We start from the raw sequence: 25,600 nt of genomic DNA on the forward strand, positions 1-25,600 counted from the left end.
GGGGGCGAAAACCAACGAGGTGCAAATTTTGACAAGAGGTTCTGCAAATAAAAGACTCGGAGAAGCTCTTGAAGAATAGAAAGGGAAGAAAGATTGGAACTTGAAAAAGAGTTTATGACATGGCATTTATTAAAAGCTTTTGGTTTCGATCGACGAACCTCTTCCGCGGCCACCCCTAGTATGTACCCTTTTTTTTTCTTCAATTCCTGAACCCCCTTCTACTCAGCTTAGCCTGTCAGAAGAGGCCAAGGAAGCGTCTGTTCGCCCAGAAACTTGGTACACAAAGTACCAATGTTGGTACGTGGCGTATACTTTGTACATGGGAGCGTCCTTTCCCTCATCCGATCTACTTACCTCCTTTCATCCCAGGGAGTGAAATATAAAAAAAAAGCTAAGCTAACAAGAGGAGGTTACCCACAAAGGATACACTCCTTCTGCGGGTAATAGCGGCCGGAAAGTACATGGGTTCTCTCGTACAAAGTACACAGCGCAAGACAACCTAAGTACAGTACAAGTAACAGTGGAGGGCATGTGTGCATCAAATTCAGTAGGTAAAAAGTTGAACATGTCAGTTGCCACCATGGTTTTTACGTCTCTGAAATATAAAAGTAGCTCTAGCTCTAGTCTGTCTAATTTTTTGACCAACTAACTGCATCTCAGCGGTTTGATAATCGGTCCAGATGGGACAAGGCATGTGCCCAACATTCATTGTATCGATCCGAACTCTTACGCGAAGGCTTGAGCTTTTACATGGGCTTACTAGCTACAAGTACTTTGGTACCTTACCTACCTTGCTTAAAGACAAGCTCAAACCTCAACGAACAACACTGACAATTGGGGGAGGAAAAAAAGCTCTGGGCAAACAAAAAAGTGTTCAGCCCAATTAACGTGGAGCACCCGTGCATGATCTAGGTACGTACAGAAAATAACCTAGTGTCGTCATAGGTTCTGCATGTCGCCCCATGCGCCGGCCATTGTGCGTGGGGCCGTTTTTTTCCTCTTCCCAGAACTTCCCAGCTAAAAAAGGCTCCATCTGGACCGACCCTGAAGCGGGTCGAGATATTTTACCGCGCCTCTGAGGTCCAACAGACTCTTGAACCTGCATGTGCACGCCGCGCAAGGCGCCCGCAAAAAATCCCATCTTTTTTGCATTTTTTTTCTTCACCTGCATCGCAGAGGGGGGTGGGTTTCAGAAAAAGTGAGCGGCGAGGAATACATTTCCGGGTTATTCGCTTTTCTTGGCTGCGGAGCTTTTCCAGCGCCATTATCCCTGAACAAAACCGAAAAAAAAGTCTGGAGCGCCGAGGGGGTACAACATACAAGGTACAATATACCTACGTATACATACCACTGTAAATCCCACTGTATTATGTACCTTCTTTTGGGGTTGGACCCTGTTCCGTGCTGCGTCCCGGGTCGCGGTCGGCAGTCGGCACGGTTTTGATATCCCCGAGACGGAAGGTGCAGGCTGTCAAGAGCTGTCAATTAATAGTCCCCGGCTCGCCCGGCTCGGGACGGGTGTCGGAACGGCCCAAAATCAGACGGTTCTGTTTTTGAGAAGAAAAAAAAAAAAAAAAAACTTCGGGAAACATGGAAAAAAAGTTGAAAACCAAAATCCAAACCGAAACAGGGGAACGTTGTCTCTATTTGTGCAGACTCACACGCACACGCACACACACACACGCACACAAAAAAGAGCCACTCACCCTACTTTTTCACCTTTCCTAAACTAAGTCTGCGTCATAATCAGAAAAGTATATTCTTACTATCTTGCGCTTTCTATTTCAGGTGGGTAAAGTATCAAGGTATCTTGGTGCATTTGCCAGGAACAACTTGGTACCTATCTTGACCTCGTCTTACTCCAGATTCCCATCTTGGTTATATGATGACCATCGTACCAATCAGTCAATTAAAGTCGCTCAAGGGAACATGATATCACCCCTGCAACGAGAGTGCATACAGAGTACATTATACCAAATATCAGCTCCGACACTAGCGTCACAATCGTCACAGCCTCCCCGCGGCGGGACGACAACTTCTTGGAAGCGAACATGAACGCGGGGGCTCATGGCCCTGATTGGATCCCGTTAGACAGAGTTATCAACATACCCTTGCTGCCCCCAAGAGGGCAAGAGGTGGAGCCGCAAATCAGAGAAGTCAAAATAGAAAATCGTAGTAGTACATGTTACAGTACAATAGGTGTCAAGAGGGATGAAATCCTGACGAGCCGCGAATACGGTCAACAAGAGAGATCAAATGAAATTAACCGGCGCGAGTGACGACGAATGTCGATGTCCCGCTATTCCAGGATCATGCTGCTTTTTATATCACTGCCATTCCAGAAAGCTCACATCCATCCCGACCGTACTCATGCCCTCAAAATCATTCGTCATCGTCTCCAGCATCTCCCATCTTCGCGTCTGTAGCCGCGGTGCCCTGTTCAGCCGGGGTCCCGTCTTCGTCCTCATCGTCGCTTTCGTCGAGCACCCTGCCGCCTCTTCGCGACCGTTTGGGACGTGAAGTAGCTCCACCGTCATCATCGTCAGCATCCCCGCTTGCGCCGCCGCTCTTGTCCACATCCATGCGATCTTCGTCGTCACTCTGCCTGCCACCAGCTGCATCCCCAAGGTCCGAGTCTGGTGTAGACAGACGACTGTCATCAAGTTTGCGTTCGGCCCGATCAAGAGCATCGTATTCCTCTTCATCCTCGTCACTGTCGACAACAATCTCTGCTGATTTGTATTTGGTGTTGTCAACCTTCTTGTTCTGTGTAAGACGTCGCTTTTTCTTAGGCTGGCGTTGTTCCGCTTCGGAATCATCCACGTCGGACTGGTCGTCATCCGTGGTGGGCTTTTTCTTGCGCGATGATCGACCTCCCTTGGCGCCACGTGACTCTCCAGACTTGCCGCCTCCCCCTGCTGCCTTGCGTTTGCGCTTGATCTTCTCACCAGTCTCTCCGTCGGTCGTCATCTCGGCCTCTTCCTTGGCCTGCTGCTCTCTGTACCTGGCTTCGGCAAGTTCGCGGTCGCGCGCCGCTATGGCCTCGCGCTCCTTGCGGATCTTCTCCTGACGTTCACGCTCTGCCTCGGCCGCCTTTCGCTTCTCCTCCTCACGTCTCTTAAGCTCTGCCTGTCGCAGTTCCAGCGCCGCGGCCAGCTTCTCCTTGTTCTTCTCCTCGTACTCTTTTTGGCTGGCAATGGCCCTCTCGAGTTGCTTCCTCTGCGTGTTTCGGGCCATGTTGGCACGCTGCTCGACATCTTGCTTTGGGTAAGGAGTCTGGGGGTGTGCTGCAAGCTCATCCAGAGCTGCAATGGCAGACTCAAGCCCAGTCGCCGCGTCCTGCAATTGCTCGAGTGATCGTTGAGTCTCGCTCAGACCATAAATAGTGGTCGCGAGCTGAATTTGTACGAAAGCTACGTTGAACTTGAAGTGGACCTGCTCAGGAGCCACGTTCAGAGCCTATCGAGTTTACTAAAGTCAGTTCATGTCTCCAAAATAAAAATCATCCTTAACTCTGCCATATGTGGTGTTTCTCTCGTACCTTTTTCGCGCAGTCGAGCGCCTTCATGTAAGCTTCAAGATCCCTCTCGGCACGTCCCTTGTTCAACCAAGTCCTGCCCAAGCAGGCAAGAATGCTCGGATCGTTGGCTTTACCCTCTTTTGCCAAAGCTGCCTCGTAATTCTCAATTGCCTTTGTAAACTGCTTAAGCTCAGCAAAGATGTGACCGAGATTCACGAGAACCTGAGCATCCTTGATGGTATCACGGACACTCAAGAATATCTGCAAAGCGTTCTTGTGGTCTTTCCTGTCCTCGACCAGTGCGATAGCAATTCCTTGAGCGGCATAAGCATTGCGGGGGTCCAGTTGCAGAGCTTTTTCGAAAAACTCAACCGCTCTATTGTAAGTAGCGCTGCGCCTGGACTTGTCCTGGTCTGTCTCCCGTCGCATCTCCCTCGCAGACATGAGATAAAGATTCCCCATGCCCACCAACGCGTAGCAGTCGTGCTTGTCATAATGCTGAAGGGTATGTTTGTAGTGACGAAGTTCCGGGTCCTCGGCAATGTTTGCAGGCCGTTTCCTCGAATGAACTTTGCCCAAGTACCAACCATACAGCGCACGCACTTCCAAATCTGCAGGATTCCCTTGATACAACTTGGCAACAGCGTCTGGGCCTTCCTTCTGAGGGTTTCTCCTCAGCTTGATATATGCGAGTCTAATCTTTGCATCCGTGTAGTCGTCGTGGCGCTTAAGTAAGCCCTCGTAGACCTCAATGGCCTGGTCCCATAAGCCACGAGACTCGTAGCTCCGTCCAAGGTTGAAACTGATAGTTGTGACCAGCGCATCCGTATCCATCTGGTCGTCACCTTCCTGGATTCGCATGCAAGCTCCAAGTGCGGCTTCGAACATGTCGCTGGCAGCCTCATGCCTTTCATTTTGGGCGTGGAAACAACCAATATTGTTCAACAACTGCGGTGGCAGAAGCTTTCGGACAGCTGCCTTCAGTTGCGTCTCGTCTTCGATACTCTGAGGACGATCCGAGTCAGGTATCTGCTCAATTTCCAATTGCTCTACCTGTTGCAAACACTGCAAAGCTTTGTCCGGATGCTCAGTCTCGTATAGACGTGCCAGGTTGAGAAGTACAGCCGCATCAGGAGGGAGGTTCTTCTTGGTGTCCTTCCAAGCCGTCCTTACTCCCTCCAACAGGCTTATAGCTTTCTTGATCTCGGCCGACTTGTCCTCCTTGATATTGGCGTACTGAGTCGCAAACACCTCCTCAGCATAAAGAGTTCCGAGCAGGATCATAGCCTCGTAATTGCGCGACTGCTGGATCATCTTTTCGAGCCTCAACTTGGCCTCCCCATAGTCCTCCTTGACAACAGACAGCTGAGCTACTCCGAATTTCGCGGGTAAGTAGCCGCGATCTGTGCCACCCCTGGCATCGTCAGATCGCCGGTAGTAGTCGCTCGCCTTTTCAGTGTCACCTTGGTAATGTTCCTTGCGTGCTAACAAGTACCAACCGTCGCTGGCAATTGCGTTCACGTCGGTGTATTGAATGGCCTTGTGTGCCAAGGAATCAACGTTGGCAAACGATTTCCTTGACAAAAAGTAGCCAGCAAAAGTTGCGCAGGTGAGAGGGAGATCCTTGCTGAGCTTAAAAGATTTTTGCGTGTATTCTGTCATGGCCTTCTTGTAGAGCCTGATAAACTCTGGGCTGTTGGTGGGGACCTGGCCGCTTTGGTCGAGATAGTATAGACCAACAAGTATGTTGGCAATCTTGGATTCCGGGTTAATCTCAAGGCAGCGCTCCCATGCTGCCTTTGCATCGTCCTTATGGCCCAGCTGCCAGAAGCAACAGCCGATGCCTAGTCGAGGGTCGGGATCGACCATTTCTGGCATCCTGTGAAGCACATCCTGATATCCCGCGAGAGCCTCGGCGTACTTTCCAAGCGAAAACTGTGCTCTTGACTTGCCCATAAGTGCCAGCATGTTCTTGCCCTGAGAAACGCGCAGCGCATCCTCGAATGACTTGAGAGCCGAGCCCAGCAGTCCAGCCTTGGCTGCATCTACAGATCCAACCTGCCCGGATTTTACAGATGTCTGAAGCGATGCCCTGAGAAGGTAGAGCACACCTTTAGCGAGGAATAGCGGAGGGAATGCCGGATTGATGCGTGATGCCTCGTTGAATGTGGTATTGGCGAGCTGCAGATAGTGCTCCTTGGTCTTGACCTCGGACGCCAGAGCGCCCTCAGGCGCAACGCGAGGAGCTTCCCTGCTCTTCCATAGGTACATCCAGCATAGACAGCTAACAATTCCGAGCTTCTCCCTTGGGTTGTGATTTTGCATTGCGCTAGCACCACGGGTCAGAACCTCGATGGCGCAGTCGATCTTGTGCAGCTTTGCGTAAGCAAGCGCAACGGCCATCCAATAGGTGCGCGCTGCATTTTCGTTCTCGAAAAGGTCGCAAAGATCTGTTGGGTCGTCGACGAGATCTTCTAGATTGATCTCGACAGCTTCGTCCTCGTCCTGGACGGGAACATCGATGGAGGGCGGAACATCGGAGAACCTCTTGCTTGTAGGATGGCCGGCTGCTGCGCTGCCATTGACGTTGCCATTTCGGGTAGAAGATGCCATTGCGTATTTTGTTTGGCTCGTGGGCCGTCGGGGTAGACTTTCGGGGTGATAACCTCAGAAGGAGCGAAGTGACCGACGCGCTGTATCTTCAGCTGTCTGTCACGTCAGAACCCGGCCGGGCGACGTGCTCCGTTACCTGCCAAGTTCAAACCAGAACTAGCAGTCCGTCAGAAAAGAGTATGAAGCATCTCAAATGGGAGTGTATCGTCTGGAAACGACAATTGAGAAAGTTGAAATTGGGGGAATGATTATATGATGCTGTGCGATGCTGAACTACCTGCGTCTGTCGGGATAATTTTTAGATAGAAGTCGCAACGAGTTAGTGACTGCAGCTCTAGGCGCGATCCCTGTCCGAGTCTTGAAGCTTGACGTGGGTCTATTGTATTATGTAAGTCACAAACCCCTGTTAGTTTCCAGCTTGGGTCCACCACCTGCACAATTTCAGGTGCCTCATGCCGAGATTGAATATCTACACGACCTTCTCTAATGCACACTTCATGTTCACTACACTATTACAAACTAGTTCTAGAACTAGATGAAAGTTTGTTACCAGTGGCAATTGTAGATTGGAACTTGAAAAGCATTTGCTATTTGCTAATGTTCATACTACCCTCTTACTCGTATGACTTGTTCTCAACATTGTCGTCAGATCCGCGGAATCGAAAGAACTCAGAGCTATCGCCACCACGCTTCTTGCGTACAGGTCCAAGACTTGGTGATTGCGGTATCTCATCTTCGCCGAATCCAACGACCTCAGGTGGTGAAATCTGCACCCCCATGCTATCAACTTCACCTCGTCTAAGTCTAGAAACGTTTCTGTTTTTGAAAGCCAGTTCGTCTCTGGCGTCCCCCGGGCTGGATTGGTCCTCATCAAGTGACATCGCCTCTGTCGTGAATGGTCTAGGGGGCCTCGGTCGGAACGAGTCCAAATCTGAACCCTCGTGAAAGTCCTCTGGGCAATTTTCATATCTACAGCCTCGAAACCAATGGTTAGCTGCTATTCGAAATACTAGCCCTGTGGTTTGGGACGCCTTGATGACCACCAGGCGCAGTGGCTTGCATTTAGGACCAATAGGTAGGTATTTTGGCTTTTTGTAAGGTTTGTGCTTAAATAACTCACCTCTCACTGTTAATCACCTCCTGGTTCCGGATCTCGCGGTCCCGGTTAGCTAGTCTTCTGCGGCGACTATCAAGAGAAGCGTTGTCGTCACAAGCCGCACTCTTGGCTGTACCACTGGACGATGCCCTGACTTCAGTTGACGTGCCAAGAGATGCAGTTTCATATCCATCATCATCTACTTGATACAGGACTGGGTGGTCGTCCCTGCGAGCGCTAAAGACCTGTCTGCTGAGCGACGTTTCTTTTGGTGATAAGAACTGTTCTTTTGTTACTTCCCCAAATCCGTCCCCTAAGATTTTCTTTCTATCACCTCTTTTGCCACCAGGAAATTCTCGCTTGCTGGCAGAGTCAGGATGTAGTCTGGCAGATATTTTGACAGTCGATTTTAGCCCTGAGCTTTCACCAGGGTCACTAGCGCCAGCTGCTGTTTTTGCCGACCTTGTCGAAGAGGTAGGAGGCGAGATTGTAATGAGGATCTTGTCAACAGTCTGCTTGCCGGACAGCTCACGCTGAGAACCTTCCTCAGTCGAATCCTTGGGTGTTTCCTTGAAAACACTTTTAGATGAATTGTGGGTCACTCCCGCAGGTCCCAATACTTCTGTCCTTGATGACTTTGGCTCGGCTAGTCTTGCTCTCTCAAAGGCTGCAAGTACCTTGTCTTGTGTAAACCCATCAACATGACAGTCGTATGCCGAATTTGAGTCCAGAGTAGTGTGTGAAGGCAGAGAACCCAGGTCAGAGAGGTTCAAATCCGGGAATGGTTCGGGCTGGGGCTGTTTGTCGGATTGTTTTTGAGAAACTTGGGTCGAATGCCCTTCTTGTCTCTGGTGGACTGGTGATCTGCCCCGTTTTCGTGACGTTGGCCGCACATCCTTGCCACCATCATGAAAATTTCGACGCGTGGGACGATCTTGCTCGGGGCTTTGGGAGCGATCTGGTGATGGACTGAATGAGCTACGTGGAGACTGACTTCTTGATCTATGCGAGTCCGAGTCTATTGTGGAAGCTCGACCAGTTGTTGGATGTCGCCAAACCCACCTTCGCCACCACGGTGTGTCCCGGTATACCAGAGGTTGGGCTGCCTAAAATGTTTATAAATCAGGAAACGGCCTAGATATGTTAACTGGATAGTGACTTTTGCCCTTTGGCCACTCACAGGAGGAGGATGATGTATCCTATTTGCTGTTGTCTTTGGAACGTCTGCTGTTGCCGGATTGGCTTGAGCTGTTGTTGTTGCTCCAATGGGAGGTTGAAAAGGTTGTACTGCTGGTACTGCCTGAGCTTTATGTGATGTCTGAGAGAAATGGGTGGCATGCAACGGTTGAGAAGGCACCATGGGTGCCGCGGGCGTAGACGCGGGCATGGGTGTGTATGTAGGAGCCATGTAAGGCTGGAAATATGGGTAGCAGTGTACCCTCGGCACTTGACCGAGCTGCACACCTGGCATTACCGTTGGCATTGTGTGTAGTGCAGGATTTATACGTGGATGTTGATTATACCAGTTTAATCCCAACTGGTTCATATAAAGCAGTCGCTGCTGGTGGGAAATGGTATGGCATTGGCCGCAGAAACCACATCGGCCATTGTTGGCATTTGCCTGTTCAATCGCTTGATTGTATTCTGGATTTTGCTTTCCTGGAGCCGAAATGCCACGCCCTTGCTTGTTACTTGACTCCACCTTCTTGCGGCCTTTCACTCCCGGTGGTTGAGACGGTGACGAATCAGAGACTGATGAGCCTTCCAGAATATAACGCTCGTCATTACGAGCTGGGTTCCTTAGGGAGTCAGCACCGGGTTGGGTTATGTCTTTGTAAAGCCTGAAGACCGTCCCGCTTTGACTATCCCTCCTCCTGTCTCCTGGATCTCCTGGAACAAACCGTATTACTGCTGTAGTTTGAGAAGAGTTGGGAGACCTGAGCTCAATCTCAACAATCTCTGGATCGTCGTCCTGCTGCTTCTTTGTGAGTGGGTTTCGGCGGCGCCAGAACAAGAACCAGTAGAGGAAGGCCAATGTAAGGACGCTCAGGATGATGCTGAAAATGACACCGAATTGCTGGGACTGCTGCAGGCAGTCCCAACCCGAGCACGTTGTGGTGTTTGGAGGAGGTAGTGAGTCTTGCCGGGGCAACATCTTGTTGCGTCCTGAGAGCAAGGCCATGACGGGAAGTCTTGCTGTTTCAATTCCTGCTAGTGTGAACAATCAAGGAAAAACTGCGTCAAGCAAACATATCCGGCTGGCTTTGCCCAAGTAGTGTCAAGTATCCTGTTTATTAAGGAATTGAAGCGAGTGGCAGGGGATGGTATGCGTGCAAACTAATATTTGCCATCTCACATACTGTCAAATGAGGTTGACGTGCAAGTGAAGTGGAAATGAAGGCCGGGCATCAGGCAACACCATCCCATACCTCCCGTTTGTTCAAGTGCAGGGTAAGTAATTCAGGTCGGGAGATGCGATTCTGGGTGTTCAATCACGAAGCACTGCGCGCCGCGCCGCACCGCTTAACATTTGCATCTTGTGTGAGCTTTTTCCAGATAGTCGGTCTCGTGAATGGAGCAGGAGCAATCAGCCCTTGAAACAGGTACCTGTTTTCATCGTATCTCTCATAAATTTGTCAGACATAAATTAACAAAGAGAAGATTGGCATTCTGGCACTTTGGCCACCCCCTCATTTGTTTTGTTTGCTTGTGGCAATTGTATAGCAATCAATACCTTGAGTTTCAGGCGCATCCGAAAACGAGAGAACAAAACTGGGATGTTTACCGTTAGTGTAAATCGACTGAAATTCATAACAGAGGGTTAGGGGAACAGAGAATAAGTGGCTGGGCTTTTACCGGCCAAGCCGGGGTAAGGTAGAGAGAGAAAAAGAGCTGTGACATCTGCATCCTGTGGGGACCTCGGAATCAGACTAATTAATGGACCGTGCTCGGTGTGCTCTGCTTCGGACGTCGTCATCTCTTGGCAGCAAGCGCCCAACCAGTGTTAGCTTCCAAGCTCCGTGCGGCTCCATCTTTGACCCGGACTGACCAAGCCCAAAGTTGATCGACCAACCTCACCTACTCCGCTCCCTCCTCAATATCATCGCCAGCCGAACCAAGGCTGCCACTTCTCTTCAAAAGCTGTATACCACAAATAATACAGCAAATCGCGGAGCCACGACCGAGTCGTTTCCTCAGCAGCAAAGCAAACTCAAGTCATTTCGTCATAATCGAGCTTCCCAGACGCCCCCCGCCCCCACATGGGGATTACACTAGCTGCCACCTGCAGGGCCGACAGGAGACTGGAACCAAAACAACCTCAGCGAGACCCTTTTCCTTAATTGCTTGCCTGACTCCTGAGAAACAAACTCCTGCGTCTGCAGAAACTTTCAGCTGGCAACATGTGGAACGACGAGGACAACAACCCTTATGGGAACAACTTTGACAGGCGGGATTCTTTCACCTCCTCTTCCGTGAACCCGGTTTCTCCTACGCGCGACTGTGAGTTTTTACGTTACGCCGCACATCACTAGGTGGTTGTCATGCGCTTCAATTTCTCGAGGGCGCATCGTAATCATACGATTACCGACTGATGGACGAAATTTCACTGGACGATGGAGACGCTGACAGCGACTGGGACTTACTAGATCCTCGATACGACCAGCCGCAAACGCCATCCTCCACCGGAGATGAGGCTCCACCTCCACGCGTGTACGGTGCGCCAGCAAGCGATGATACCGAAAGCGATCGCGAATCTGCAGCGGGACATGGCGAACTTGTGCCCAGGCGAAAGCCGGGTGGCTACGATAGCCGCATCGAGCAGATACTCTACGAGCACCCCGAGCTCCCGATCCTCATCACCGATGCCGGCAAGAGTCTAGAGAGCGGTGGCAGATACATTGTCTACACAATCAGGACTGGAGTATGTATAGGACTTCCACCACGCTCGCCACGGATAAGCATGACTGACCTTATTGTGCCAGGACCTTGAGGTACGGAGACGATACTCGGAATTTGCTTCACTGCGAGATGCCCTTACACGCCTACACCCGACTCTCATCATCCCGCCGATACCCGAAAAACACACCATGGCCGACTACGCGGCCAACCCCACCAACGCCAAGCAAGATCAGCAGATTATTGATCTGAGGAAACGCATGTTGGCTGTCTTTCTCAATCGATGCAGAAGAATGGAGGACATCCGAAAGGATGGTGTATGGTGGAGGTTCCTAGATCCGAACGCCAGCTGGGTAAGCAGCAATCCATATAGGCATCCTTTGGCCTGCAGTGAGTGCGCTTCGTGTAGTAAGCTGACAACGTCTTGCGACAGAGTGAGGTTCTTCACTCGCATCCTGTGGCATCCATTCCTAAATCTGTGTTGAAAGCACCACCTCTGGATACTGCGAATCCTACCCCTGCCCATAGTTACCTTCCCATCCCATCCAGCTCGGCCAAGCTTAGAATTGGCTCCAACGGCGTACAGTCTGATCATATGGCAAATGCATCCGCCGGGCAGCCTCGTCTCCCGTCCGATACAAGCAACTTGAGCGAGCAGGAGTTGGACCCTTACTTCAACTCCTTTGAGGCCTCAATAAAGGAACTGGAGCAGCTTCTTGCCGGGCCTATGGAAAAGGTCAATAGGAGAACCTTAAATCACTTATCATCACTGGCAGCGGATCTTTCGGAACTAGGAGCTAGGTACAATGCGTTTGCCTTGTCGGAACAGGCGCCGTCACTTGGGCCAGCTATAGAACGGGTCGGACAAGCGTTTGACTCGTCCTACATTGCAACAGAGGAGCTGTCTAGTTCGCTGGGCGCTAGTTTCGCCGAGCCCATGCGGGAAAATGCTCAATTTGCGGGTGTAGTTCGGAGCGTCCTCAGGTATAGGGTCTTGAAGCGTGTACAGCAGGAGATGACGAACGAGGAGCTGAACAAAAAGAGGGCTCTACTCGACCAACTTGAGCGCAGCGAGGCGGAAGCCCGTCGAATCGATCAGTATCTTAGTGGCAGCCAGACGATCCAACCTCCACGGAGATCTGCTAGCGCTCGTGACGCCTCAACCTCACAACCCTCCTATCAGCAGCATAGACGCGATGGTAGCCAGGAGGACACCGCTTCGATTGATTCGGACTTCCCACCTACACATGGTGATCTCTCATCAGCGCCATCTGCTAAGATCGGGGCGCCAGAGCGAGGTAGTGGTGGCGGCAGCCCCGGTCATAAGAAGGCCGCGAGTGGTAACTCCATCACCAATAAGATCTTTGGCCCGATCAGGCATGCCGTGCAAGGAGTTGTCGACCATGATCCGGAACGCACGAGGCGGGATACCATTGGCAAAACACGCGAATCTATCAGTCACTTGGAGCAGGCACAGGTTGCCGTAGCGAAGGATGTCGTGGAAGCAAGCGCGAGTGTGCTCAAGGATATGAAGAGATTCCAGCGGGAGAAGGAGGATGACTTGAAACGTTATATGGTGAGTTCAACTTCTACCAGCACTGATTAACTGATGGTGCTGCAACTTGGATTTGCTAACTTTTACTTTGCGTAATACTATATAGCTGGCATACGCCAAGTCACAGATCGAATGGGCAAAGAAGAACAAGGAAACGTGGGAGGAGGCCAAGGTAGAGATTAACAAGATCGACGAGTCTTAAGGGGTACTACATTAACATAAACAGAGAAAAGAAGAAAAAAAAAAGCGCCGCTATTTGATAGCATCGGCGGGGTGTTCGGGATGAGAAGATTTGTAGTTTCTACTGGGCGGGATCAAGATTGCGATACTTCCATAATTTTTAATATCGCTTTGTTCATGTCCGCCCTGCCAAGCTTCGCATTTTTGTCTTTACAATTCTACTTGCTGACTTTTCCTGGTGGTGAAGTATGAGTGAAGGCACGTCAAGCACCCATTAGTGTTGTATCATTTGATAACTACCTAGAGAAGTGGTGTTGTGTTTATGTTCTGTGCCCCGAGTTTGCTGCAATGATGGAATTTACATAGTATTGTGAAGTTAAGAAGAACACTTGGACGCGCCATCAAGATGTTACAGCCTTACATTAAGACAATTGGACAGCTAATTACGGGCCACCCTGCATGCGATTAAGATTCACAATTCCCCGCCGACCTTACCCACATTCCTACAGTACTTATGCCGGATTTTGGTAGCATTATATACTGTTAACCAAGTGGAGTCAATGCATACCGGTCACTGTATACTTTAGTTCTCGGTTAGGCATGATAAGATAACGCAAGCGCAACCAGCTGGCTCATCCCTGGGTCGCGGTCGCGATCGCGTACCGGTGAATAGGTATGAAATAACTCTACCATCGCATGACCTTCCATAATATTCACCGACGCTTTTCAAGTTGACCACTGGAATTTTTCAATCCTCTATATCATTTATCACCCAGGGCCTCCCCCGATTTTCTAGCAGAGCATCAATACGATCGTGTATACTTACAGAGCACCGACGCAAATACCGTCGCGCATTCAACCTATAATCCATTAAGCGATTCCCTCGATTCCGATATATCCCACGTCCTGTGGCAGTATCCGATCCTACCGTGCCTTTTCTGGCAAGCGAAATCACCCCCAATAGGCACTGAGCTCGCCCATCGGGGCCTGGGCCCTGTCTCTTTGCGAGGGACCGCGCCATGGAGCAGCAGCCTCCCCCCGGACTGTACCGGATTAGCGATATAAATAACCCTGGCCAGAACGTCGAGAAGCCTACTCGCTACTATGGAGAACATGCGCATGTGAGAAACGACAGTCGGTCTATATGGGAGCTCCGCAAAAACCTGCAGACCTTGTTGAACTTTCCAAAGTCTGGGTTTCCCGGCGCGCAACCTGTCAGCTTCCTGCGCCGACACATCGAGGAGTTGAGGAGGGAAGAGTAAGTATATGAATCGGCTTTTTGGAAATCTCTCTATTTTTTGTTTTCTTTCTCTTTTGTTTTCTTGTGCGCTAGATGCCCTTACCATCCCTGACTCACATTATCTGGCCCGACTGCTAACATCGGACAGCTACTATGTCTGTGAGAAATCAGATGGCGTGCGCTACCTCCTGTGGTTGACAGAAGACGACCACGGCGGCGAGTGCCAGTACCTAATCAACCGCAAGAACGAATACTTTCACATCAACGAGACCCGACTGCACTTCCCACTCCCGCCGCCCGAAGAGGACAAGGCAAAGTTCCACAAGGACACGATTGTCGATGGCGAGCTTGTCCTTGACGATGTGGGCGGTGGACGCAAGGAGCCTGTTTTCTTGGTGTTCGACTGTCTCGTCATTGATGGGATGAGTCTAGTCGAGCGCACGCTTGACAAGAGGCTCGGCTACTTTAAGGAACGAGTCTTCAAGCCTTACAAGGAGCTTTTTCGCGAATACCCAGACGAGCAGCAGTTCCAAGCTTTCCGGGTTGAACTGAAGGACATGCAGGTCAGCTACGGCCTGGAGATGATGTTCCGTCAAGTGCTACCAAAACTTCGACACGGCAACGACGGTCTCATCTTTACGTGCCGGAACAGCAGCTACGTTTTCGGTACGGATGATCACATAGTAAAGTGGAAGCCGCCAGAGGAGAACACCATCGACTTCAAGCTGGCGCTCACCTTTCCCCGGGTCGAGCCGGATCCAGAGATTGACGGGCCCGATGCGGAACCGTACGAGGACTACGACAGCATACCGGTGGCCCAACTGCTCGCCTGGACTGGTAAGGGAAATCCAGAGACGCACTTTGGTGACCTCTACCTGACTCAGGAGGAGTGGGAAGCGTTGAAGAAGCTCAATGAACCGCTGCATGGTCGGGTCGTCGAGTGCGGACAGGACGAGCAAAAGCGGTGGCGGCTGCATCGGTTCCGTGACGATAAGGAGAATGGCAACTTCATCAAGGTTATGGGCAACGTCATGGAAAGCATCCGAGACGGCGTCTCCGAGAAGGAGCTGATCGACGCATCCAAAGGGATCAGGGATAGCTGGAAACAGAGGGCGAGGTAGAAAGCTGTTGCTGGCTCTTGGAAGGACCCAGCATGACTTTTGTTTTGGGCGGTGTTGGCAAGTTCAAGTGTGAGCTTCAAGGCTATACTTGGTTTTGCTAGCTTGGTTTACTCATCTGCACCCTGACGACGTGGGAGGATTTCGGCGCACTCCTGATGTTGAATATCACTCTTAGCCTCTTTTTTTTTATAAGCGATCTGGTTTTTTATTAATATTTTTTTTTTTTTTTCCTTTTTCGAGACAGTGATGACTCTCGCCATTCTGGTTCCCAAGCTCCTCCAAGTCGTTCTGAGTGCAGGCATGTATGTGCTCAGTCCAGACTCATGCAGTTGGCTCATTGTAAGATTGATCACCACGATAATATATTATGTGGCTTTTTATGGGTAAAAGCGAGGTTTCTCTCGTTTTCTATTATGAGTAAGTGCTTCGTTTTTTTTTCCCATGCCGTGAGTTATTGTATGTGAATTCCCGAAATCCAGTAAACCCTTCTTCAACTCCGTACCCTACTGTGCCAACCCCGAAAGCAGGCAGTTCGTGGCACATATGAGAAGATGTGAAGTACTAATATTACATTTGAGAATTGGTTTGATCAAAAAGTGAGACAATGCAAGATTGCAGGTATGAAACGCCACCAGTGGGGTGTATCGCCAAACGAAAACAGGTTCTTGGCCTTTGCCCAGTCGTGGTATCATGAACGACATGGCCCTTGAAATTTCAACTTGCTTTCCTGCTCTGTTTTGTCAAAATGAAAAAAAAAAGACACAACGCCAAAGAGAGAGAAAAAAAGAAGCTGGCCTGAGTAAAGCTGCCTTGATGAATAGACACTAGAAGCTTTTACCAGTTACTAAACCCTTATTGCGTTTCCTCGATAACAAAAAGCTCAGGCGATTCCCAAGGAAATCTTGCACAAAAATTCCCAGGAGCCCAGTTGTGAGAGGTAACAAAAGGGGGCTAGGGTCACCAGCGTCCTCAAACAATAACCATGAGGAAGCCGACCAGCATGACGACGCAGTAGTGAATGGTGCCAGAGCTGGTGTTGCCGTTGCGGCCGAGGCTAGCACCAACTTGCTTGACGCCGCCGCTAGTCACATAGGTAGACTGGGCCGGGTGCGGCGAGTTGTAGAAGCTGCGGGCCGTGCCCTTGACGGTCGTGGTGGTGGTGTTGCGGAAGATCGGCACGCCCACAGAGCTTGTTTCGAGAATGAGCGAGGTGACGCTGCCGATGCTGCTGCTGGCGGTGGCCAGGGGCGGCGGGAGGGGCATCTCTTGGGGACCGGTGACCGACGGCTTGGACACCGTGACGACGACGGTCGAGTACGATGTCCAAGTCGTCGTGCCTGACACAGTCGTGAGCGGAAGGGCAGAGCTAGTCTCGAGGCCACGGTCGGCAGAAGCTGTGGTGGTGGTCGTCTCCGTCTTGGTACTGCAGGCATCGGACATGGATGCAAGGCTGCCAGAGATTGGCAAGACACCACTGGTCTCTTGGACTGGAGTCGTGGTTGGCGTCTCCGTGTTCGTGGGAGTGGGCAACCCGGAGGTGATCTCGCTGGGGGTAGCGAGCGTGGGGATAACGAGGCTCGAGGTCTCTGCCAGGGTGGGAGTGAACACCTCAGAGGTAATCTCAATGGGGGTGGCGAGAGCGGAAGTCTCCTGTCCGATGGACCAGGGCGGCGAGGGATAGTAGACAGTAACGGTGACAAGCTCGCAGCTGCCAACGTCAGAGGCCGACGCCGAAATGGGGGCCACGGCCGAGGTCGCGAAGGGATTGGTATACGAAGCGAGAGACTGGGACGAAGTGAAAACAGTCGTGGTGACAGTGGCAGTAACAGTCATGTCGGTGACCGTCAGAGTGGGAACAGTGACGACAACAGTAGTGGTTTCATCATAGATTGTCGTATCAACCGAGCTATAGCTCACAAAAGCAGCTTCGGTCTGAGTGACGGTGACCATGATTGTGGTTCCCACGGTAGCCATGTCGCTAAGAGCATACGTTTATCAGCATGAGGCGTACTTGCGCTATACACAATCTTCAAGGGGTCTCAAAGGGTACTTACGAGATGATGTTGTCAGAGGCAACTGCAATCGCGCCTGATTCAATGTTAGCAACATTTTGCAGTGTAAGGCCGACAAACTGGAGAGATCAAAGGTCTTACCACCATGGGAGTGAGCAGGATCCTCATTGAAGACGCCACGGGCAGCAAGGAAGTGGGCTTGAGCATGATCAGCGCGCGAGAGGATGTCGTACTTCTTGGACAGGTTGGTGAAGTCCTCATACAGAGCGTCGTACTTCTTCTCGCCTGCTTGTTTTTTCCGACGTTAGAACCGCGATGTCAATATTTTGTTGTCTCTTGTTAGTTGTGAGAGCAGTTAAAACAAAAACACCTACCTTGAGCAATCTTGACGCCAAGCACAATCACACCAGCCGTACCCAGGAGGCAAAAGAGAACAATCAAGGCTGCGAGAGCACGTCTAAGTGTGATGATGGGACCTTTCTTGCCTGTGGTGGTAGCAGGCTTAGGAAGGTCTTGTTCGTCATCACACTTGGCCGCCATCAGCGGCTGGCTGTTGTCGACGGGAGAAGTCATTGCTTGTCGATTTTACTTTCTGATGAAACGAACGACTACTGATAGCAGGATCAGATATGTCAGACAGAATCCAAAAATGAAGGTGGCTTTGGGCAAGAGAGTGAAAGAGAATTAACGAGAGTGGGCGTCAAGAATGATGGTTTTTTTCAGTCGATATGACCGCGAGAAGAACTGATGGTCTGATTGAAGAAAGTGAAGTCTAGGAGACAGAAACAAAAGATATGATATGCGAAGGCTTGAAACCCGGGCTGTGCTACCTCTCGTCAAGAAATCGTAAAAAAAAAAAAAACAGCACAGACAACCGACTGCGTTGTACAGCGGTTACCTTCACCGTGTACCGTACCTGAGGGTTTGAAATTAAAGGTCGGTTTGAGGAGTGATGCCACGCGGATACTCGCAAGACGTACGGAAAGATGTAACAAGTGCAACGTGAAAGAAGTGCTTTGGTGCGAGTAGCGGGATGGAGTTGTCTGTGGGAAAGGCAGAGTGAGCGGAACAGAAGATAATTAACCGAATAGTGATGCAGCTACTTACGAGTTGGCTAATTCTTCGAAATATTGAGTCTGATATTGGAAAGTGGTAGTTGAACTGGGATGAAATAGCAAAGTTGTGTCGGTGTTTGTTGGCGGAAGAGAAGGAGGGTTTGGGGAGAAGGAGATAAATACTGTGGTGTTGAACAGAAATCAGACTGAGTGATTGTAAAAAAAATAAATTAAAAAAATTGCACGGCTTGGATCAGTGAGCGGGGGAAACAAACAGTCCATTTGATGCAAAAAAGTGAACTCAAGGTGAGGGCAAAGTGAGAAGAATCTGAGAGCAAGGTGGCCGAGCACATCTGGTAGCCCCTGAATCACATCACGGCAATCGTTGGCCCAGTAAGGTACACAACCCATCCTTCCCTAGGGTCTGAAAAAGAAAGCAGCCTTTGCAGTTACCTCGGGGATAGTTCTAAGCCCTCTCAAACGGAGAAGTACTCTAATGTCACTGCGCAAGGGATGCTTCGCTGTGCCGGATATTAGCCCGTATTTGTACCATCTGGCATCGACGTCCCCCTTTTCACACGCCCACCTACAACGACCAACCCCTTATATAGAATCGTATTACCTAGGTCTTGTCAAGGCCAGGAAATGGAAGGGTGAACATACATATATAGGTGCCACAGGACTTCCTCCATGATTGCAATCCTCACAATCATATACCCTGCCTTTTGGACCAGATGAATGAGGGTTGGGTCATCAATGATAGTTGCATGGTCACTGAGCATAACACCCGCTGGATTATTACAGGGAAACAACATGAGAGCCGATCTGTTCCCTTGAAAACATACCAGCCTTTCCCTGTGTGAGCCTATAAGTACATCCCATTCTCTCTTATACTTGGCAAGTAGATAACAAGGTTCGCACCTAATTTGGGCGGTAATTGGTAACCTGAAGCAAGCACATTGCTGCCTGGGCGCCTACTATCCACCTCAAACTCCTTCCTCTTCGCACATGAAGAGGAGCCCAAGGAAGGTTGGCAGCTTTGGCATTGACCTGGAGGACTGGCAAATGTGTTAACCAAAATTGCAAATCACCACAAGATTGTGGCACGATCCTACGAGCAAACATAGACACAGCGCAAGATTGGCACGACAAAGACCTTGACGGCGCCGAAAACCAAGCCAGAAAGCACCACTTTTTTCGGGTATCTTTCCCCTCGTCTCATTCACCATCTTCTTCTTCTTCTTCTTCTTTTTTTTATTTATTTTTTTATGTGTGTTCATTTTTCCTTGTCCTAGAAGTGGCGTATCAGATTAAAGGTTTTCATAAATCGTGATGGTGCTGAGGTAACAAGCATTGTGGCTGTAGATAGCCGCAGGAGCATCTTGTTACTCCTCATTCTGGCCAATAAAAAGTGTTCATGTGAGTAGAAGATAAACATAAAATTCGGACGGCATTTGACGGTTGTCAACAAAGATTTCTACCGCTACGACGCAAATTTACAACAACGAGTGAAACTGAGCTTGACATCAGTTGGAATAAATGAGACGTGAGCTTGAGCACAGACCACAAAACATCCACTCCAGTCAAGCAAACATGGGTCTTACCAGGCACAGATGGAGGCTAGCGGGGCCGCCTTGGGTGGGATCGTCCAATGACTGCAATTGATAGGCGTAATGGATAGATGACTGGGGCTTCTAGGTCCACCCACCCGCCCGCCTGCACTTTTTGGCTGTAAATAGCGGGAGCGAATGCATGTCGGGTCGAGTTTGGAGTTGTCGCCGTGTCGCGCGTGTGTGTGCTGACCATCGCCAAAATAATTGAAAGTAAAGTCACGTCCTTGCGCCGTGACGAAATCTGGCACTGTGACCGCCCCTCAACGCGTTTACGCCTCTATTTCTTTTGCTCATGTATTTTCTGGCTTGATATCTTTCATGTCTGCGCGCACTGACAACATTTCCATTGACTTGGTTGCACTTTTTGTAAACATTCATCGCCACATAATCCGTTTTAACACCCACCCAAGTCTTCGTCCCTCCTCGGGCGCGTTTGTTGCCGCTGCGTCAACAGCCTACATAGCCCCGCGCAACGCCAATTGCAGCACACATGGCGCCGACGCGCCGGAGCCGTGCGGCAGCGGCCAAGGCTGCCGTCGTGGAGGAGAAGCACGAGGAGGAACAAGAGGTTGAGGAGGAAGAGGAGGAGCAACCACAAAATGAGCAGAACGATGAAGAGGACGGAGACGAGCCCGAGGAGGAGGAGCTCGCGACACTCCAATTCGATCAGACCTTGACATGGAGAGCTGGCAAGCCAATATCAACCGGCGAGCTACATCGACGTCTAGATGCGCTTTCCAAAGAGTTGAGCGAGCTGGACCAGGACTTGACCGACAAGAATTCGTTGACCAAGGTTGCCAAGGAGCTCGTGTCCCATAACCTTCTCACCCACAAGGACAAGGGAGTCAAGGCATTCGTCGCATGCTGCCTTGTCGACATATTACGGATTTGCGCTCCCAATGCGCCATTCACGCCCTCCCAGCTCAAGGTTAGTAACCACGCATCTTGCTCGTCGCAAACGCGCCTCGTAGCTACGTAACACGCGGTCTCAACTGACACCCGCCGGCCGATATAGGACGTCTTTAGTCTCTTTATAATGCATACCCTACCCGCCCTCCAGGATCCCAGCAACACATATCACACCCAGCACAAATATGTTCTCAGCTCCCTGGCCGAGGTTCAGAGCATCGTGCTCCTCAACGACATCGACAACAACGAAGGACTTCTTCTCCACCTATTCTCCTGTTTCTTCGATGCGGTATCTGGACCAAAGTCAGGATCGGGTGAACGTATATCCAAGGACGTCGAGCTGCACATGGTCGAGCTCTTGGTCACTGTGATTGACGAGAGCGCAAGCTTGCCCGGAAAAGTCGTAGATGTCATCATGGCACAGTTTTTGAGGGCCGCCGCTCCAGGTGGACCCAGGGACAAGGGCGACGTGGATGAGAGCCAGTCAACCCTCCTGCTGAAAGCTGAACCGGAAGCATACCAGATGGCAAAGCAGGTGTGCAACAGTTGTCCCGACAAGATGGCTCGCTTTGTGACACAGTATTTCAGCGACGTCGTCATGGATGTCACCAACGTTGGAGGTAGCAGGCAAAGAGGAGGTGATGACTCCGAAGACGAGCACATGACCAGCGGGCCTACAGAATCCGACTTGAAGGAGCTCAGGAAAGCTCATCAATTACTCAGGGAGCTCTGGAGAGCATGCCCTACAATACTGTCAAACGTTATCGCGCACGTAAACGTGGAACTGGACGCAGACATCATACCTGTTCGCCAGCTGGCAACCGAGACCCTTGGTGATATGATCTCCGGGATTGGAGCTGCAGGGCCACCACCTCCACAAAACATAGACCCGGCGGCATACCCACCGCCAAGCCTCGCTGACGAGTCTGTCTCACAACCCACGGCCAACGTCCTCACAACGCCATATTCCCCCCTGTCCTTCGCTCAGACGCACCCTTCGATATACCACAACTTTGTCAACAGAAAGCAGGACAAGTCTGCTGCCATCCGCGCGGCGTGGACAACGGCGGTTGGGTACATCCTGGCGACGTCTGCAGGCGGGGTGGGCCTCAGCCGTGACGAGGAAGCTGTCCTCATCAAGGGTCTGGAAGAGAAACTAAACGACAGCGATGAAAGAGTGCGACTTGCTGGTGTCAAGGCAGTCGAGTGCTTCAGCTTCCGCGATGTCGTTACGAAGCTTGCGCCGAAAGGAGGAGTAGACCACAAGGGGTCCGTTCTATGTGCATTGGCAGATCGAATTCGCGACCGCAAGCACCCTATCAGAGTTGAAGCCATGGTGCTTCTCGGGAAGCTCTGGGCCGCAAGCACTGGCGAGTTTGTCTCAAATATGGAAGCCGTTGCTCCCTTAGCAGGCATTCCGAACAGGGTTTTCAATACCATGTACGCGAATGACCCCGAGTTGAACCTTCTCAGGGAACGCGTCAGGTTCGAGTACCTTGTCCCACTTACTTTCCCGCACCAGCCAAAGAAGTCATCCAAGTCAGCCAACGGATCACAATCACAGGGGGGATCCTCGACACCGTTTGACGCGGATGCAATAAGGGCACACAGGATCTTGCTCATGGCCAACTCGCTCGACTCTGTCAACAAGAAGGCCTTTTTCGCCTTGTCGAACCGACAGCCGCAGTTTGCCGACAAGACTGAGAAGTTCCTCAAAGTCTGTGAGCTGAATAACGGAGGCGAAGCGAGTGGAGCAGATGGGAAAAGGGCAGCAGAAACACTGAACAGCCTCATTACGTATCTGGCCCAGTTCTATCCTGATCAGCTCAAGGTTCGGCAGGATCTGGGCAAGTTCGCAAAAGCCAACGACCGTCGTGCTTACCAGCTTATACGGTACGTCATCAGTCATGAGTCGGACTACAAAACGATGCACAGGGCCTTGAGAGAGTTGGTAAAGCGCCAACAGTCGCAGAACCCTGCTGTCTTGGATTCTCTTTTGCCTCTGCTCTACTGGGCTGGTTCCATCACCTTCAACAAGAGCCATCTGTCCACCTTCCTGGAGTACTCCAAGACGAACCAGGATGGGCTTGCAGGGATTGCCCACGAGATTCTCAACGAGATCTCGCAGAAGAATCCTACTTTGTTCAAGACTCACATTGGATCCCTATGCAAGGACCTGCAGGACGAGGCACCTGGGGCAAACAAGGCCAATGACCCCATCATGGTTGAGACCCTCAAAGCATGCGCATCTTTTGCCAGCAAATACCCCCAGGAAATCCCCAACGATAAAAAGTTTAGGCAGACGCTTGCGAACTACGCCATGTACGGCAAACCACCAAAGGCAGCCAAGTATGCCATAAACGTCCTCATGGCGCGCAAAGATCACGACAGCGAGGTTGCCGCGACGGACTTGCTCCAGAAGGTTATGAAGGACTTTAAGAGCGGATCCCCGCACTTCTTGAACAAGCTTGCAACCATTTGCCAGCTTGAGCTTCTTGCGCCCAAGGTGACGGAAGATTTCGAAGACGAGATCCTGCACACCATTCACGACACGCTTCGCGAAGTTCACAAGGATGCGAGCGACAGTGATCCTGAGTGGGTTGAATATGCAGAGCTGGACGAGGAAGGCCAGGCCAAGTGCTTTGCGCTCAAGACTTTTGCCAACCGTCTGCGTGCAATCACAGACCGTGAGGAGGCGAGAACGAGCGGCGACAAAGTGATCAAGCTTCTCAGGACGTTCGTTACAAACGAAGGGGAGTTCTGCAAAACCAAGGACACGCCGTTGCACCACAAAAAGCGTCTTAGACTCCTGGCGGCACAGTTGATGCTCAAACTGTGCAAGCAGTTTGACGAGCTGCTGTCACCGGAAGACTTCAATCGATTGGCAGAAGTCGCCCAGGATGGTCAACGAAACGTGAGGCACGGCTTCATCGCGAAGCTGCAGAAGTACCTTGCGCTGGGCCAGCTGCGGCCGCGGTGGTACACGGTTGCTTTCTTGACGGTGTACGAACCAGATGAGGACTTTAAACAGAACGTCGAGACCTGGATCCGATCACGATCCCGTCATTTCCGAGAGACCAACTCGCCGCTGATGGAGAGCACATTACCTCGCCTTATCCACCTCTTGGCACACCACCCTGACTTTGACCACGATACAGACAGCCTAGTCAGCCATGCTCGATACCTTCTTTTCTATGTCAGCAATGTGGCGAGCGAGTCGAACCTGGGAATGCTGTTCAAGTATGCCGAACGAACTAAGCAAACACAGGATGCCCTGGACCCGGAAAAGAGCGAAAATGTGTATATACTATGCGATGTCGCCTTGGCCGTGCTCAGAAAATGGCAAGAGAAGCGGGGATGGACGCTGGAGGCCTACTCAAACAAGGTCGGCCTGCCTGTTGGGCTGTTTCTTCCCTTGCAGTCACATGATATTGCGCAGAGCATTGCAAGCAAGCAGTACATACCCGAAGAGGTCGAGGATAAACTTGACGAGATGATCAGGGCAGTTGATCGCAAAAAGGTACGTTGCCAGTTGAAGCAGCCCTGAGGTTCCTTTGAAAAATAGTCACAGTTGGGGCCAAACGATAAGCTCCAAAACCCCTGAGCTAACCTTTTTTCACCACAGAAACGTAAATATGACGATCGGTCGGAGCAGCAGAGCACAGCCAAGAAAGCCCGCTCTCAAGTGAGGTCCAATCCTCGCGAGAGCAAGCCCAAAACGCCTCGACCTTCTGCGAAGAAACCGGCAGCATCCAGGAGCAAGTCAGCAGCGAAGAGCAGAAAGACACAGGAGGCGGCATCATCGCCGATACCGGAGCATGAGCGTCGGCGCAGTGGGCGTGTGCCTCGCAACACTGCTTCGACGTACATTGAACGACACTCGTCCGAGGACGAGGAGGAGATGCTCGACGGCGTGGCGGAGTGGAAGTACAGCTCTGGCGAGGAGCTGGATGACGATGGCGATGATAGTGATGCAAGCTCGGCCTCGAAGAACTCTGGACACGCTGCTGCCACTACCGCCGATGATAAAGCACGCAACCCATCCGAGTCTTCGCTCAGCTCTCCAGAGCCTATGGATGAGGACCCAGTCGAGGAAGATGAGGGAGCGGATGCTGATTCGGAAGAGCAAAACGGCGAGGAAGAGGAAGAAGAGGAGAAACAACAACGGCCGTCGCGGTCCACCAGGACCAACGGAAGGAAAGCAGCAAGCGCGGCGACAAGCACGCCCAAGGCCGCTGGCGCGACCAAGAAAAAGGCACCTGCTGAGATCAAGTCGAGCCTTGCAACGCGTACCAAGCCAAGGACTACTAGGAGGACAAGAACATCACATGACAGGGATGACGATGATGATTGAGCGTCTGTCTGACTATTCTCTTTTATTTGGTTGGTGGCTCACGTGCATTTACTGTTCGATAGCCCACATGTTGTGTTGTATGATTTTTTATTAGCTGGATAAAGAAATGGTGTCTCAGGGATCCAGCGCGCCTCATTGTCTCTACTGGCCATGTTTGATATGTGACTATCTGCCTGCCCACCTACCTACCTTTTGAACTTTCTGGGAATGTGCGGAACCGGATGGCATGAATCTGGGTCAGGTACAATGAGAAAAATAACCAAACTAGTATTTAATAATGTCTCAAAACGTTCAAGTAAAAGCGAACTCTATGAGGGCTGTCGACAGATTGGATAACACCATGAAATAGATGCTTTTATCACCAAGGAGACGATAGATGGATGCATTATTATCGCGTGTGTTATCCTCAGAGAATTGGTTGATAAGCAGCTGAAT

The 25,600-nt window shown here is 50.9% G+C and overlaps 6 protein-coding genes across 6 annotated transcripts; 3 read left to right on the forward strand and 3 right to left on the reverse strand.

Moving 5' to 3' along the window:
• Positions 1-1,934: 1,934 nt before the first annotated feature.
• PgNI_00871 (uncharacterized protein) lies at positions 1,935-6,421 on the reverse strand. Its single transcript, XM_031120948.1, has 2 exons — positions 3,542-6,421; positions 1,935-3,459 (listed from the first exon to the last, which is right to left on the reverse strand). The coding sequence occupies exons 1-2, from the start codon at positions 6,131-6,133 to the stop codon at positions 2,383-2,385; spliced, it is 3,669 nt and encodes a 1,222-aa protein (XP_030986991.1). The 5' UTR covers positions 6,134-6,421; the 3' UTR covers positions 1,935-2,382.
• Positions 6,422-6,747: 326 nt separating this feature from the next.
• On the reverse strand, positions 6,748-9,411 carry PgNI_00872 (uncharacterized protein; the record flags this gene model as incomplete). Its single annotated transcript, XM_031120949.1, has 3 exons — positions 6,748-7,102; positions 7,254-8,335; positions 8,410-9,411. The coding sequence occupies 3 exons, from the start codon at positions 9,409-9,411 to the stop codon at positions 6,748-6,750; spliced, it is 2,439 nt and encodes an 812-aa protein (XP_030986988.1).
• An 836-nt stretch (positions 9,412-10,247) lies between these two features.
• On the forward strand, positions 10,248-12,963 carry PgNI_00873 (uncharacterized protein). The gene is made up of 5 exons (XM_031120950.1): positions 10,248-10,730; positions 10,877-11,151; positions 11,213-11,479; positions 11,560-12,702; positions 12,788-12,963. The coding sequence occupies exons 1-5, from the start codon at positions 10,631-10,633 to the stop codon at positions 12,881-12,883; spliced, it is 1,881 nt and encodes a 626-aa protein (XP_030986989.1). The 5' UTR covers positions 10,248-10,630; the 3' UTR covers positions 12,884-12,963.
• A 428-nt stretch (positions 12,964-13,391) lies between these two features.
• On the forward strand, positions 13,392-15,424 carry PgNI_00874 (uncharacterized protein). The gene is made up of 2 exons (XM_031120951.1): positions 13,392-14,119; positions 14,250-15,424. Exons 1-2 carry the CDS (start codon positions 13,881-13,883, stop codon positions 15,220-15,222), a joined length of 1,212 nt encoding a protein of 403 aa, XP_030986994.1. The 5' UTR covers positions 13,392-13,880; the 3' UTR covers positions 15,223-15,424.
• Positions 15,425-16,191: 767 nt separating this feature from the next.
• Positions 16,192-17,807, reverse strand: PgNI_00875 (uncharacterized protein; the record flags this gene model as incomplete). Its single annotated transcript, XM_031120952.1, has 4 exons — positions 16,192-17,200; positions 17,277-17,310; positions 17,376-17,519; positions 17,609-17,807. The coding sequence occupies 4 exons, from the start codon at positions 17,805-17,807 to the stop codon at positions 16,192-16,194; spliced, it is 1,386 nt and encodes a 461-aa protein (XP_030986995.1).
• Positions 17,808-20,392: 2,585 nt separating this feature from the next.
• PgNI_00876 (uncharacterized protein) lies at positions 20,393-25,314 on the forward strand (the record flags this gene model as incomplete). The annotated part of the gene is made up of 3 exons (XM_031120953.1): positions 20,393-20,830; positions 20,918-24,331; positions 24,437-25,314. The coding sequence occupies 3 exons, from the start codon at positions 20,393-20,395 to the stop codon at positions 25,163-25,165; spliced, it is 4,581 nt and encodes a 1,526-aa protein (XP_030986992.1). The 3' UTR covers positions 25,166-25,314.
• Positions 25,315-25,600: the final 286 nt, after the last annotated feature.

This window comes from Pyricularia grisea (assembly GCF_004355905.1).
Source record: "Pyricularia grisea strain NI907 chromosome Unknown Pyricularia_grisea_NI907_Scaffold_1, whole genome shotgun sequence".
NCBI classification, from domain to species: Eukaryota; Fungi; Ascomycota; class Sordariomycetes; order Magnaporthales; family Pyriculariaceae; genus Pyricularia; species Pyricularia grisea.